Below are 16,601 nucleotides of genomic sequence, written 5' to 3' on the forward strand. Positions count from 1 at the left end.
TTGGGGGGGTGCAGATGTGCTGGGCAAACTTCAGTCCAACCTGTGGTCATTTCCAATAGCCAATATTTTCAAGTCAGTAATTTCAACACATATCCATCGAAGAGCAAACCTAGACCTCGTGACAAACCCCAGCTGCCAGTGATAACAATGTCACATGTCAGGTCCTCTCCCTCTAAAGCAGGGATTGGCAACCAACTGGCACATGTGCCAATAGCAACACGCCAGACCATTTTGCTTGGCACCCAAGCAACCAAGGCACTGGCAGCGCTTCTAAACACACAAGTGAAGGAGAAGGGAAAAGACGTGGCATGCGCCAATCGTCACTTCCCACACCTGTGCAGCTTTCAGCTAAGTCCAAGGCATATCCCTAAGACGGTGGCAGTGCCGCTGGGGCTCCGCTTGCTCCAAACACGTCTTCAAGCCCAACCCATGTTCCCACCCATTTTATTTGCTGCCACATCGTCTTCATAGGCAGATGTTGCTTTGGGGGCACTTAGGCCAGAAAGGTTGCCTAAGCCAGCTCTAAAGTGCAGTAACTCCTCTCCTGATGTCATCACGCTATGCATGCATTTTCCCACTCTAAACAATGCCAGGCGATGTGGCGGGGGGGGGGGAGTGGCGGGGGGGGGGAGAAGAAAAACACACAACAGGATGTTATCGGGATGTGGGCAAACTGCTACAAATTACAGAAGGGGCAAGGAGAAAACTTTGGGATTGTAATTTTTTTTTTTTTTACGGAAGCTCAAAATGTACCTCGATACATAATTTACTTATAACATATATATCCCATCTTTCTACTGAAATAATATTCAAAACGCCAAGCAAAAGAAAAAATAGCAGCAAAAATAAACAGAGGCAGCAGAACACTAATCAACCATATAATGAAACAGCAATGAGAATTTCAAAAAGCATCAAAAGAACAAATATCATAGTCCTTCCTTAGATAATTAAAACTCATGACCCAATAGATGGAGTGGCTGGCAAAAGTGCATCAAAGGTGCCTTCAAACAGGCTAATATAGTGCATGGGCATCAGAGGAAATATTCATAAAAGCTCTACAAAGTGATACAGGAAATTAAGAGATTTATACTTTTACCAGGATTCCAGTAAGAGGGGAGCGGACATGTTCATGGAGGAGAGGGGTATTCATGGCTATTAGTAAAAATGGATACTAGTCATGATGTATACCTATTCTCACCATGATGGTGCTGCTGCAGTCGTCTTGCTTGTCGGCTTCCTAAAGGCACCTGGTTGGCCACTGTGTGAACAGACTGGACTTGATGGGCCTTGGTCTGATCCTGAAGGCCTTTCTTATGTTCTTATGTTCAGTAGCACCTTAAAGATCAACATGATTTCCAGGTTTTCCAGGTGGGCGGACATGCGAACTGACGTGGATTCGTTCATCAGCAGTTGTCCAGTCTGCGCTACTGTTAAAAGGGCCCAAGGGAAGCCTCCCGGATTATTGCAACCATTAGAGACCCCCACTAGACCCTGGGAAGTAATTGCTATGGACTTTATGACTGACCTCCCCCTCAGCAAGGGAAAAACTGTTCTCTGGGTAATCACTGACCTGTTCTCTAAACAGGTACATCTCGTCCCTTGCGCAGGTATCCCGTCCGCCCCAAAACTAGCCCGCCTCTTAGTGTCACATGTCTTCCGTCTACATTCCTTCCCGCGCAAGGTGGTGAGCGACCACGGAAGTAACTACGTGGCTAAGTTTTTGAAAGCTTTCTTAAAATTAGTGGGGGTAGAACAAGGTCTCTCGAGTGCTTTCCACCCCCAAACCAATGGCCAGACGGAACGAGTGAATGCTGTACTAGAATGCTACTTGCGCTGTTATGTTAACCATCATCAGGATGATTGGGTTGAATTGTTACCCTTTGCTGAATATGCATACAATAATGCTGTGCATCAATCCACTGGATTTAGCCCCTTTCGGGCCGTTTATGGGCAAGACTTCGGACCCATAAGCCATAACGATGTCTCCAGGGTGGAGGGGGGTGAAAGTGTTGCTGACTGGGTTCACACGATTCAGACAACCTGGCCTTGGCTGGTACGAAACCTGGAGCAAGCTAAACGTAAATACAAGGCTCAAGCTGATAAATATCGCTCACCAGGCAAGGACTACTCAGTGGGGGACATGGTTTATTTGTCCACCAAAAATCTACGGTCCAACCGCCCGTGTAACAAACTCAGTGCCAAGTACATGGGTCCCTTCCCCATTGCTCGTATCATTAACCCAGTGACTGTGGAACTTTCACTCCCAAAATCACTCCGGTGGATCCATCCTGTCTTTCATGTCAGTTTGCTAAAACCACATGTACCTTCTCCCGAATGGCATCCTGAACCGCTTCCTGAAATACCGGTGATGGTTGGGGGGGGGGGGGGAGGAACATTTTGAAATTGCAAAGGTCTGGACTCGCGTATCCGTCATGGGTCTCTCCAATATCTAGTTCGTTGGAAACATTTCGGTTCCGCTCATAATGAGTGGGTACGCGCACGTGATGTGTCTGCACCCCATTTGGTCTGCCAATTCCATACTGCCTACCCTCACAAACCAGCGCCCCCGGATGGAACGGTGGGGGAACAGTGGGGGAAGCCTAAAGGAGGGCAGGATGTCAGGCCTGCTTTTCACTGCTCTCAGCAGCCTGTCAGACTGAGAATGTTTTGGTTTCGGTTCCACCAGGTGCCTCTCAAGGTCGAGCCTGCTAACTGGTGAATTCCTGTTCCAGCGCTATCTCCCGTGGGAACGACTCCTCGTTAGGAGGGGGGTTGCCATGACTCGTTGTGACGAATGCTTTCCCATATAGGTTCTGTACCGTGCTACCAGTTTCCATTCGTGCCAAATTTACCTGTTAGCTCTGTATACCTGTAGGTTTTCTAATCCTCGTTTGTGGATGTTGTTTGTGGGATTACCACGGGGACAAGTGCTTACAATAAGCTTTTGAGAGTCAAAGCTCCCTTTGTCAAATCTGACAAAGAGTGATTTGACTGTTGAAAGCTTATACCTTGGAAATCTTGTTGGTATTTAAAGTGCTACTGGACTTGAATCTTGCTCTTCTACTGCAGACCGACACAGCTACCCATACTTTTACCAGAAACAACGATAAAGAAAAGCTCTTAAATCCTAGACAATTAAAATACCACAGGCATTAACTAGCATGGTGACTGTAACCACAAAGAAGACTTCCTAAAAGTTGGTGCTTTTTGATTTATGCTCTGTTTTCCCCTCACGTGCTATTTAGCAATAAACTGATTTTTCCAAGAGATGGACTGGAAAGTTCTTTCAGTGCAAATACTAAAAGGAATACTTACCTGTTATATTTCTAGTGCTGAGATACCTCTGCATGAAATGGGAATTGGTGAAAAGCATCTCAAACATTCTGTCTGCACCAATACGGAAAACCCGATCAACAGAGATTTTTCCATGGAGGTCATTCTCTAGGATGGCAGCTGCAGGTGTGGGGTGGGAAGCAAACAGATGCAGTGAAGAGGTGAAAATACACAACACGCTACACAATAAAACATAACCAAATGACAATACATGCTTTTCATACACACACAATACTGTATAAGAGAGTTTGTTGTGGTTGTTATATATTAAGTGTGGACTTTGTAGACATTGCACTGCCTTATCTCAAGGTTCACATGTCTAACAATAGCCAATTGTTTATATTTTTGTATATTAGTTGTGGTGAAATATTTTTTGATGAATATCTCATGGTGAGTTATAACCTACTTATGTTGAACTTATTTAAAAGATTATATGTTTATAATCTATCAATGTTGTAATATTTTATTTTAGGAGGTACTATTTGACTATAGTGTATCTACATGCTACTAGTTATATAAGCAATGGTTCAAGACTGTTTTATACATGTGCTGGTCTATGACCATAGCAACAATAAACAAACACACATGCTACTAGCTGAAAGAGCTAGAAAGGCCTGAATAGGAATGTATTATAGCAATGGATGGAAGGATTTAGAATCATAGAGTTGGACGGGACCACCGGGGTCATCTAGTCCAACCCCCTGCACAATGCAGGAAATTAATAACTACCTCCCCCACATCCCCAGTGACCCCAACCCTCCCACCGCCATGCAGGATCCCACAATCAAAGCACTCCCAACAGATGGCCATCTAGCCTCTGCTTAAAGACCTCCAAAGACGGGGACTCCACCACCCTCCGAGGAAGCATTCCACTGTCGAACAGCCCTCACAGTCAGAAAGCTCTTCCTAAGGTTTAGGTGGAATCTCTTTTCTATTAGTTTAAATCCATTACTCTGTGTCCTAGTCTCTGGAGCAACAGAGAACAAGCTAGTTCCCACATCAACATGACATCCCTTCAAATATTTAAACATGGCTGTCATGTCTCCGCCCTGACCTGGATGGCCCAGGCTAGCCTGATCTCGTCAGATCTCAGAAGCTAAGCAGGGTCAGCCCTGGTTAGTATTTGGATGGGAGACCGCCAAGGAATACCAGGGTTGCTGTGCAGAGGAAGGCACTGGCAAACCACCTCTGTTAGTCTCTTGCCATGAAAACCCCAAAAGGGGTCTTCATAAGTCGGCTGCAACTTGAAGGAACTTTACACACACACACACATCATGTCTCCCCTCAACCTTCTCTTCTCCAAACTAAACAAACCCAACTCCCTAAGTCTCTCCTCATAGGACATTTAAATGAGCCCAATACAGAGCTGCTGCATCATGGACCTAGCAAATAGGAAAGAGATTGTTCTTTATTCTTACCTATTTAGAAATTTCTAAAAGTCCTATCCTACTCCCTTCAGGCTCAAAACAGCTTACATAAAAATAATCAAATATGAAAATGAAAAGTAAATATAAAATCAGATTAAAACCCTGCATAACAAACTCAAGAAACAAAACTGTAGGTGACAAATTCCATAGCTTCACAGCTAAGCCCAAGCTAACCCTTCACAGGCCACCATGGCCACTGATGGTCAAATGGGGGTACGTGACTTCTTTTCTCACGTGGAAACAATCTCTCTATTGTAAGGACAGCTGAAGCACTAACAGTGCATGGAAGATTCCAAGACGACTCAGTTGTTTTCTATGCTGTGAGCAGTCAAGTATTACGATCTCTTAAAATATCAAGCAAACACAGACCCACGTGATGGATGATGCAAGTCCATACAGTGCAAAATGTCTAGCTCTCTGCCTGGTCTACAGTTTTACTCCCAGCCATTTTAGGTTCACTGCACTCAGAAACAAACATTAACTGGTATGTCCACGCAAATTAGAGGAAGTGAACAGGTAAAATTTGCTACCTAATGAAATGAGAAAGTTAAAATAAGAGTTGTTCAATGGTGGAATCAGCTACCTAGGGAGGTGGTGAGCTCCCCTTCACTGACAGTCTTTAAGCAGAGGCTGGACAAGCACTTGTCCGGGATGCTTTAGGCTGATCCAGCATTAAGCAGGGGGTTGGACTCGATGGCCTGTATGGCCCATTCCAACTCTATGATTCTATAATCTGACACGGACTAATTTATGTTGTGCCTCTGCCACAAGGAAGAGCACTTTGATGGTGCACAAGTGACATGGTGCACAAGTAATTGGTGGCTTTAATTTAGAGATAGGTCTATTTAATCCAGTAGTCCGAAGCACTTACTTGCTTTGCTATGGACACTGCCGGGTGGGAGTTAACTACTAAGAGCTACAACATAAGGAAGTGCTTTCTAGTGGTGCTCGAACAAGGCTCAGAATGGTTCTTGTAGGTTATCCGGGCTGTGTAACCGTGGTCTTGGAATTTTCTTTCCTGACGTTTCGCCAGCAGCTGTGGCAGGCATCTTCAGAGGAGTAACACTGAAGGACAGTGTCTCTCAGTGTCAAGTGTGTAGGAAGAGTCAGAGAGGGGTTGGGTTTGAGCTGAGTACTGTCCTGCTGACATAATGTGCTAATCATTGTCCTGTAAGTATCAAGATAATGTACTAATGAGAGTGTGGTATGTTAATATGGAAGCATTGTATCCTGAAATGATCTGGTAATGTGTGAAATCTTTTATCCTTGTTTGTATGCTGCGTTTTGTTGTCCCGATGTAAACTTGTCCACAGCTGCAAGGTATACGATATACTCCTGCAGAGTAGCATTTGTTGTATTTTCTTGGTGGGTTTAAACACTGTTTGTAGGTTATGTTTGTTCAAAAGTTTCTCCATCCTATCAGTGACTCCTTTAATAAATGGCAAGAATACCTTGCCATTTATTAAAGGAGTCACTGATAGGATGGAGAAACTTTTGAAAAAACATAACCTACAAACAGTGTTTAAACCCACCAAGAAAATACAACAAATGCTACGATCAGCCAAAGACAAAAGAGACCCCCTCACCTCTGCAGGAGTATATCGTATACCTTGCAGCTGTGGAGAAGTTTACATTGGGACCACAAAACGCAGCATACAAACAAGGATAAAAGAACATGAAAGATACTGCAGACTTGGCCAACCTGAGAAATCAGCAGTGGCTGAACATGGACTGACACAAACAGGACACAGGGTCTTATTCCAAGACACTGAAAGACTGGACAGTTCTACCAACTATTTTGTCAGATTGCACAGAGAAGCCATTGAAATTCATAAACATCAGCACAACTTTAACAGAAAAGAGTTTAAGAATGAATAAGGCTTGGCTTCCTGCCCTGAAAAACCTCCAGACTAACAAAGGCTACAGTCAACAATAGCCATGCAGATTAGCTTTGGATTTCACACATTACCAGATCATTTCAGGATACAATGCTTCCATATTAACATACCACACTCTCATTAGTACATTATCTTGATACTTACAGGACAATGATTAGCACATTACGTCAGCAGGACAGTACTCAGCTCAAACCCAACCCCTCTCTGACTCTTCCTACACACTTGACACTGAGAGACACTGTCCTTCAGTGTTACTACTCTGAAAATGCCTGCCACAGCTGCTGGCGAAACGTCAGGAAAGAAAATTCCAAGACCACGGTTACACAGCCTGGATAACCTACAAGAACCAATGAACTCTGACCATGAAAGCCTTCGCCAATATAAGGCTCAGAATGTTTATCTTGCACACATTTAATTCCCCCCCCCCACTAAATAAATGCCAGTCATTATAAAAGGGGGGGATTGTGTGAAAAGAACTCCTGAGAGCACAATGAGTTTCTGTGAACATCCATTTTATTGACACACCCACATGGCAGACATGAAGTTGTGTTCATCAGTCACCCTTCTTCAGTGAAGCCCAAACGGTAACGGTAGATTTTCTATTCTTTGTGAGTATATTCATTTTAACAAAGCTGGGAGCCGAATGTTTCAGAGTTTTCTGTATATCATTCCTCATATCTCCTATTACTTGTTGAGAGCTGGTTTATACAACAGTTTGGCAAAAAGCTAAAAGGGGTCTGACAGCAACTAAAAAACAGCAGACTTATAGTAACATTCAATGGAGAAGCATAAAATGAAACCTCCCCATATAGAGAAGGGCAAAAATTGTGGGCCATGTGGTTAAAAGGGCCATAAAGAATGGCATTTCTATGCAGGTTAGATTTGAGTCCAGTAGCCCCGTGGAGACCGACAAGAGTTTCAAGGTGTAAGCTGTTAAGAATTAAACCTCCCTTCTTCAGACACAGTAGAACAGATGTGGAGATCTGAGTCCTTTTAACCTAGTCAGAAGGTGGGCATGGTCTTGAAAAGAATGCTTGTAAAAGATGAAAAAGTACCATGTACATTTCTATGCAAATTTAGAAATATACATGGTAAGGCCAGCAACCATTAACAGCTCCATCTTGCATAGTTTTTAGGGGAAGCCTCCCAGTACAACTCCTGAATACCTGCCTCAAAAGCATCCCAAGGTATGTGGGACACTGAAACACCTGCAGACATAGGGTTGCTAGATATGGTTAGGCTGCCCAGAAACAGAAGCTACAGCTGGAAGTGGGGCGGCTCTATGGCTTGTAACTATATGTTTCCGCTGCCCTCCTGCCCATGGGAGACTCTAGTAGATGTACTGGATAATGGGAGGCTCTAGCAGCAGATGTGCAAATCTCTAGTTGTTTCCGGCAGCCTGCTTGTATACTGCATGTAGGAGGGATGTGGGATAGATTCCATTATATCAGTTGGGAGTGCCTACCGTCAACAAGCACTGATAATTGGTGTCTCCCCAAGCATAGCTAATACAAAGGTACAGTTAGTGGGCATCACATCACAGTGGGTCATAATGACTGTGTTATTGGTGCGGCTATGTAAACTGTTGGTTCTAATGCAATATTCTGTTTACAGTCCTGATGGGGAGTGCATAGAGGCGCATCGAGGTTATGCTGGTACAAACAATGGGGTGCCTGTAGGTGGCCCGGTGGGACTACAGGAATGGCCTGCCCATTTACTACGGGCTTTACTGGCACCAGGAAAATACAGACCCATAGATTTCATATTATAATCTATGCTGCTGTGTATAGCTTGCTATAAATAGGATCCTACTGTGTAACTTTTGCATCGTTCAATGTGTCATGTTAATTCTGATGCTATGCTTCTTTCTGGTTGGTTTGAGACTTCTACAATTGGTTACTGAATGTACCATTTTGTGGACTGTACTAACTCACTATGTGTAATCTGCCTTCAGTCCCTGTGAGAAAGGAGGATTTATAAATAACATTAATAAATATTTGATTCTAGTAATTATATTTTTCCATAGGATCTGATTTTAAGGACTACAAATATGAAACAAGCCCTTTACCTTCACCATCACTTTCTGAGGCACTGCTCTTCTCAAGAGGGAAATTTTCATTGAGATCTGGTAATTGCGTTGAACGTTTGCGTTGTGTTAAATCAACTGGCTTCCTTTCTGAAGACAGCAGAGATCTCCTTCTCTCTAGCTTAGCACGGTGAGATTCCTCTGGTTCAGCATCCTAGCAAAAGAACCACAGCCAATGAGCAGAATGTTAAGCATGTCCATAGGCACAGCACCTTATTTTGCAAGCTGCAGCTGCTCAGAAAACCCCGTGACGATCCACAGTGCCAGCCTTCTCAGTTTCAATCCAGTAATGTGCAAGGAAGGACCCCAAAAAACAACCACAACAAGCTTTTGAACAATTCAGTCCAAATGCAGTGGATTCCAACAAAGACTTATTGCCAGGTTTATAGATGCCATGCACAAAGAATTTCTGCTATGCAATTTCCGTTCATTTCTATGGGATCCGCAGTTTCTACATGCGTCTCCCACTGAAATTAAATGCATAGCAACAGTATTGCTTTCTCGGTTGTTTCTATTACATGTTCTCAAATAACACATTAAAAGCTATGTGCCTTCACACATACACACACACCCCTGTTAGAATTCTAACAGTGTAACTCTAAACACTCTAAACAAGAGTTACACCCTTGTAAACCTATTTACATTTATTGTTACGGCCATTGGCCAGCATAAAATAACAGAGCAGTGCAAGTACCTATATAACATTAGTAAAAATAACAATAAAAAGGGAAAATAAAAATAAAGTAAAATAACCAAAAATAAACTGATTAAATACATTATCAACACAATAGAGTGCCAAATAAACATTGTACGTTATATATTGTGCATTTCTTCACCCTTCACTCGTCATCTGATATGTCACCTATAATGTAACCCTTTTTGTTTTGAACATTCCTTTTAATAATGGCTTTCCAGCAAATTTAAATACATCATAAGAAATAGCTGGGTTTTATTCTTCCAGCAGAAATTTGATAATTAATCTTTCTTTCATTATAGGCTGGTGTAATAGGTAAATAAGTTGTAAACCTATTCACTTCAGTGGCCTACGAAGCCTGTAATACCATGGCGCAGAGTGATAAGCTGGAGTACTGCAGTCAAAAGCTCTGCTCACGACCTGAGTTCGATCCCAACGGAAGTCAGTTTCAGGTAGCCGGCTCAAGGTTGACTCAGCCTTCCATCCTTCCGAGGTTGGTAAAATGAGTACCCAGCTTGCTGGGGGTAAAGGGAAGATGACTGGGGAAGGCACTGGCAAACCACCCCATAAACAAAGTCTGCCTGGAAAACGTCGGGATGTGACATCACCCCATGGGTCAGGAATGACCCGGTGCTTGCACAGGGGACTACTTTTACCTTTATAGTGTGTTAAGGCCCTGACCTGGATGGCCCAGGCTAGCCTGATCTCGTCAGTTCTCAGAAGCTAAGCAGGGTCAGCCCTGGTTAGTATTTGGATGGGAGACCTCCAAGGAATACCAGGGTTGCTGTGCTGAGAAAGGCACTGGCAAACTACCTCTGTTAGTCTCTTGCCATGAAAACCCGAAAAGGGGTTGCCATAAGTCGGCTGCGACTTGACGGCACTCTACACGCACATAGCGTGTTAAGATCATGCACTATGAGCCACCCTATTCCCACTTCATAGCTCCTCAATAATAAACTTCATATGAGCGCATGAATGAGTGTGTGTGTGAATGAGTGCGTGTGTGAGAAAAGCTGTTCTTTCTCAACCGGAGTCTCAGCCATAATAGAATAGCTAGATCCAAGTCCAGGAGCACTTTAAATACAAAGGGAGCTCTGACTCCCGAAAATCTTGTTGGTCTCAAAGATGCTTCACGACTCACATCTAGCTGTTCCACTGCAGACCAACATGGCTACCCTCTGAAACTATCAACCATAATAAAGGGAATGATGCTACTTATCTACAGGGCTGTTGTAAGGATTACTGAGACCATGGGCTTGAGCACCCGTGGGAGAAAAAAAAAGTTATATAAAACCTAATCATTTATTTTTATTTATTTATTTGTTTTTGTACCCCACCTTCACTCCCTGGGCAGAGGCCGGGCTCAGGGCGGCTCACAACATAGCAATCCGTAACATGGTATGATAAATACAATTTAAAAAGCGTAAAATCACAGAATAAAACAATATAATCAGTAATTTCAAGCTCCTTAAAATTATGCAAAGAACAGTTTCAGTAGAAAGGTCACAACAATGTCTGTGGACAGCCAAATCCCTACATTATCAGTTGGTCAAAGTGGGCAAGGCCAGCAATGGTTACTATAGTAGTCACTGAAGTAAAGTCGCCACCATCATGTTCTGTATAGTACTGGAGCTTTGTGAATTCTAAATTAAAACTGTCTGCAGGATTGAGATGCTCCTACAAGGGGATAATCCTTCAATCACTCTTCAGGTTGCGAAATTTTGCATGGCAGAAATGAAAATTTGACGCCATAGAAAAGCCTCTTAGCGCAATTGACACATGTGTCCCAGCTGTAATTTTCTTTTTAAGTGTTATAAGACTCGGACTGTAATTCTTTGTTTGTAAGAATTTATTAGCCCATGTTTTCTGTTTTATCTTGTTTTATCTGGCTAACTGCCGTAAATAAATTGTCTGCCTGTCTGTCTGCAGGATAGGACGTCAGTGGATTTTTAAGATAATGAGAGTTTTTCAGCTCAGGAGTTATGAGTTTTCAGTGAAATCCAACGCAAAGAAAAAACTGGAGGAAATGTTGTGCGCATCAAAATGAATGAATACTGGAGCAAAACTCTAAATTGTTCCTAGATATCAACACATTCCAGTCCTCTCAATCCAAATTTGGATATATGCTCACTGTAATCAGGACAATAAATTCTAAATTTCTGAGGATCATAAAGAAATCCCATTGCTCATATACTCTCTCATATGGGTTTTACAAATTATTAATGAAACTTCTTCATTAGTTGAATAATTAATGTGAAAGGGTAAATAAATCCTTATACATGAGCCAAACTAAACATAATGGAGAACTCATGGCAGCTACAAGTTTGTTATCACCATTTTAAAGAGCTTTTAAAATGCTGTGAGGGCCTGATAGAATGGCCAACCTACAGGTGGTATCTGGAGATCCCCTGCTGTTAAAATTGATCTCCAGATGACCAAGATCAGTTCCCCTGGGGGAAATGGCTGCTTTGGAGGGTGGACTCTGTTGAGGTGTAATACCCCTCACCAAACCACACCCTCCCTAGGCTCCACCCCAAAATCTCCAGGTATTTCCCAACCCAGAGCTGGTAACCCTAAGGCCTGATCTTGTTAGGGCCTACGGCGCAGAGCTCTTCATCCCCCCAAGCCTTTTCAAATGTCAAAAGAGCTGCAGCCCCCCTCTATTTACTATTTTGGCACCTGAAAAGGTATGGAATGGGGGGAAGCTCCATGCCATGGGTCTGATCCCCCTCGCAGCATTTTAAAATCACTTTAAAAATGGCAAAGCCAAACTCCTGGCTACCACAAGTTCTCTCATGTTTAGTTTTGCCCTATCTATAACACTATTTAGAAGACTTAATATGCAATAGAAATTAGAAAAAAAAGAGGGAGTAGAATTTCTCTGTCTCTATACCTGAACAAGAGAACCACAAGTGAATTACTGCTCACAAAGATGGCTGAACTGGATCTTCAAGGGTGGAAAACGGACAGCAGAACTTCTCTCTCAATCACAATTATAGATAAAAACGATGCTGGCATATGACATTGCCTTGTATCAGGCCAGACCTAACAGACCAAGTAACTTTCTGTGTGTGGGCGTGTGTTTTCGCTGTCAAGTCACAGCTGACTTACGGCAACCCTGTAAGATTTTCAAGGCAAGAGACATTCAGAGGTGGTTTACCATTGCCAGCCTACACATCTCGCCCCTGGTATTCCTTGGAGGTCTCCCATCCAAATATTTGCCAGGGTCGAGCCTGAGAGTGTGTGACTGGCCCAAGGTCACTCAGCAAGTTTCCATGGTAGAGTGGGGATTCGAACCTGGGTTTCCCAGATCCTAGTCTGACACCTTATCCACTATACCACATTGGCTCTCTAAGTAACTTTCTAACAGGCAGCAACTCTCCAGGATCTCAAGAAGACAAGGGTCTTTTCTAGCATCTGCTACTGGAGAACCCTATTTGAAGATGCCAGAGATAGATCTAAGGATGTTCTCTGCGCATGGAACATGCGCTCCACCACTGAACTACAGGGCCTCTCTGCAAGCGCTGAGCAGACAATATTCCTACACAAGTTGTGTGTTCAAACATTAACATGAAGAAAGACTCCTTAACAGCTTACTTCTGTTAGCTGGTTTCCATTAAGAGACTCAGTTTCAGGTATCTGAATGACTGGCTCTTGAATTATACTAATGGCTTCAAACAGCTGTTCATCCTTCTCCCCAGATTCAATACAAAGGCTGGATCTGTTAGAGACAAAAACATCAGTTACACAGTTAAATTACTCATGCATGGCTTCCATTACAAACTTGATGGCTTTTTCAATTATTCAGAGCAATCCAGGATGGTCTAGGAACAAAGAAATGCCCTGCAGATATCAAGTAAGTACAGAGCCATTTCCCTTTATCCTTTGCCTTCCTAACACCCAGCAACCCTTTCCGGTTTCCTCAATGCAAAGGAACTCCCTGTTGGAAAAGACCAAAAGAGTGGCCATGGAAGGGGCTGATTTCTCTCTCCATACTACACCTCTTGAAACTCATTCATCAGGCCACTAATGAACTCTCCTTTAACTGGGCAGGAAGGGTGTTCTTGCCCTGACATGCACAAGTGGTGGAGAGAGTGGGGCAAGAAAAAGGAGTATGCAAAACATTACTTATTTAAAAGTACTTCCTGGATTTTATAAAACTTGAACTGATTAATTTCCCATCCTCTCCTTTTCTCTCTCCTGAATCCCAGCTGCTTTCCACATTCTAGGCCTCCTACAACATATTCAGTCCTCATCAGAATATTCTGAACATATTCTTTCCTTTGATTAATTTACAAAGTCATATTTTTATGAATACCTGGGGAATTCCCCAAGGATGCAGAAATTCCAAATGCACCAGTTAAAAGGAGAGGAGTTTCCATCTAGACATTAGGAAGGATTTTCTAACCGTTAGAGCGGTTCCTCCATTGAACAGGCTTCCTCGGGAGGTGGTAAGCTCTCCTTCCCTGGAGGTTTCTAAGAAGAGGCTAGATGGCCATCTGTCAGCAATGCTCATTCTATGACCTTAAGCAGATGATGAAAGGGAGGGCACCCTGGCTATCTTCTGGGCATGGAGTAGGTGTCACTGGGTGTTTGTGTGGGGGAGGTAGTTTTGAATTTCCTTGATTGTGCAGGGGGTTGGACTAGATGACCCTGGTGATCCCTTCCAACTCTATGATTCCATGATGTACAGGATCATCTTACCTAGACCGTCCAGTCTCTTCAGAGGATGAATTAACATTTTCCATTTCTTCGGTGTTCATGCCCAGCTCAGAGCCATAGCTCTCCTGCACAAGGTGCCAGAATTCCTGCTTTGTCAGTTTCTGCAAAATAGAAAATAATTAAGGACACTTGGGTCAGTAGCCAAGGTTCATCTTTTAAAGTCAGTCGCAATTTAAAGACAAATATTAAACTCTCTTATACACTTGATGGGCTAATTGACAGTTATGAGAAATCTGTTTCACACTACCCAGAGAATATATCTATGTTAAAAAAAAAAAAAGACATCCATTCATTATAACACAAATGTTTTTTTTGTTTTTTATAAGTAAAAACAGAGCAATAAACAAAACAAAAGAAAGAGAAATTATAAGCCACGTCATGATCATAGTTACAATTAAATCAATTACATCAAAAGAAAAAGAAAATGAAAGAATAAAGCAACGGTGATATAATGAACAATATGCAATAAACGGTAATAGCAATTATGAGAGCTATATAATAAAGTAGTAATGGCCATTGAACAATAAATATCCTACCGTTTTTAACATAAAGCATTTGTTTGGTACTTGATATCAATACTAGATTAATATTAAACAATAATTTAAAATGAATTATAAAGTCAAATAGATAAGATAGGTAAAAAATGCATACAGTGTTAATTATTGTTTTATGTTTATAACCGCGTAATCCTGAGTAGGGGGATTATTTCGTGCAAGCCAGAGGCTGTGGAAAGGGCCCTTTTCAGGGCTACTTTCATAGAATCATAGAGTTGGAAGGGACCACCAGGATCATCTAAGTCTAACCCCCTGCACAATGCAGGAAATTCACAACTACCCCCCCCACAACCCCAGTGACCCATACTCCATGCCCAGAAGATGGCCAAGATGCCCTCCCTCTCATCATCTGCCTAAGGTCATAGAATCATCTGCTTAAGGTCCTCCCAGTCCACCTCTTCTCCCCTCCCGCCTGCCCTGAAGGGAGGACTCATTGGATCCAGGTCCAGCAACAACCACCAAGCAACTTGCTACCATGCAATCTGCGTGGTTCACCAAGGTGTGGAGGGAGCTACCAACTGACTCGATGCCACACAACTCACCTGGGCCCAGCTGCAACACTGTATATAATAGTTGATTACTTTAAATTGCTCACTGTATATACAATATAGTACTCTTTTGCAACACTTTTTGGTTTTGTTCTGCTGTGGAAATAGGGTACAACTAACATTACAGCAGGCTAGTTATTTGTTTTGCCACAGCCTCCAGGTACTAGCTGGAGATCTCCTGCTATTACAACTAACCTCCAGTCGATAGAGATCAGTTCACCTGGAGAAAATGGACACTTTTGCAATTGGCCCCCATGGCATTGAAGTCCCTCCCCTCCCCAAACCCTGCCTTCCTCAGGCTCCACCCCAAAAACCTCCTGCCGGTGGCAAAGAGGGACCTGGCAACCCTAAGTAGTGGTTAGAGTGTCAGATTAGGATCTGGGAGTCCCAGGTTCAAATCCTTACTTTAGCATGGAACCTTGATGGGTATCTTCAACCTCTTTGCCAAATCTACCTCACAGAGTTGTTGTAAGAATAAAATGGAGGAGAGGAGAATGATGTAAGCTGTTGTGGATCCCCACTGGAGTGAAATGTGCTGTATAAGTAAATAAATAATAAATAAAGCTGAAGACTGGGGGAAGCAGATAAAAGAAAGGTTAGTTGGTGCGTGGGAAGGAGAGAAGGAAGCAGGGAAAGGGGTGAGGATATGGGGGCTGTCAGGAGGAGAGAAAGACGAAATCATGTGGGGAAGCACATATAGGAGAAAATGAAGTGAATGTAAGTCCTTGCAAATTCCCTGCTTGGGTTGATATATTATGCTGCAAAACATAAATCTAGAATAAGGGCCAAACTAAACATATTTGGGATCAGCTATGACATTGCCAACATACACTTTTTAGCCTGTATTCTGCTTAACCTTTTCCCCTACCAGGACTTAAAGTAGAAGGAGATGGGTATTTTTTTTATTAGGGAAGTGGCATGGAGGAAACACCCTTCCTTTCTCCAGAGTCCCGGCCCTGTTCTGTATCACACCAGACCACATACAGCTGCACATTCTGCAATTAAATTACAAACTAGGGTTGCCAACCTCCAGGTAGCACCACTATTACCGCAGACGACCAAGATCAGTTCCCCTGAAGAAAATGGCTGCTTTCGAGGGTGGACTCTATGGCATTATACCCTGCTGAGATCCCTCCCCAAACCCCACCCTCCTCAGGCTCCACCCCCAAAATCTTCAGGTTTTTCCCAACCCAGAACTGGCAACCCTATTACAAACACAGATTCCCAATGTTTTATCTAGTTGGGCCCTAAATTAGAAGCAACCCACCAAGTGGGAGATATGGTGCACAACTGCCCTTTTCTTGCATTCTGATCCTGCGTACCAGGAGAGTGGACTGTG

General features: G+C 43.0%; 1 protein-coding gene across 1 annotated transcript in view; it reads right to left on the reverse strand.

Annotated features, from left to right (window-relative positions):
- The window catches only part of GRAMD1C (GRAM domain containing 1C), a 76,337-nt gene that overhangs the window by 14,800 nt on the left and 44,936 nt on the right, over window positions 1–16,601 (reverse strand). Inside the window, exons 9-12 of the mRNA XM_056858165.1 lie at window positions 14,143–14,261; window positions 13,036–13,159; window positions 8,727–8,898; window positions 3,316–3,453 (exon numbers count right to left, since the gene is read on the reverse strand). Coding sequence (XP_056714143.1) covers window positions 3,316–3,453; window positions 8,727–8,898; window positions 13,036–13,159; window positions 14,143–14,261 — 553 coding nt within the window. The remainder of the gene's footprint in view (window positions 1–3,315; window positions 3,454–8,726; window positions 8,899–13,035; window positions 13,160–14,142; window positions 14,262–16,601) is intronic.

Source organism: Euleptes europaea, chromosome 12 (assembly GCF_029931775.1).
Source record: "Euleptes europaea isolate rEulEur1 chromosome 12, rEulEur1.hap1, whole genome shotgun sequence".
Classification (NCBI taxonomy): domain Eukaryota; kingdom Metazoa; phylum Chordata; class Lepidosauria; order Squamata; family Sphaerodactylidae; genus Euleptes; species Euleptes europaea.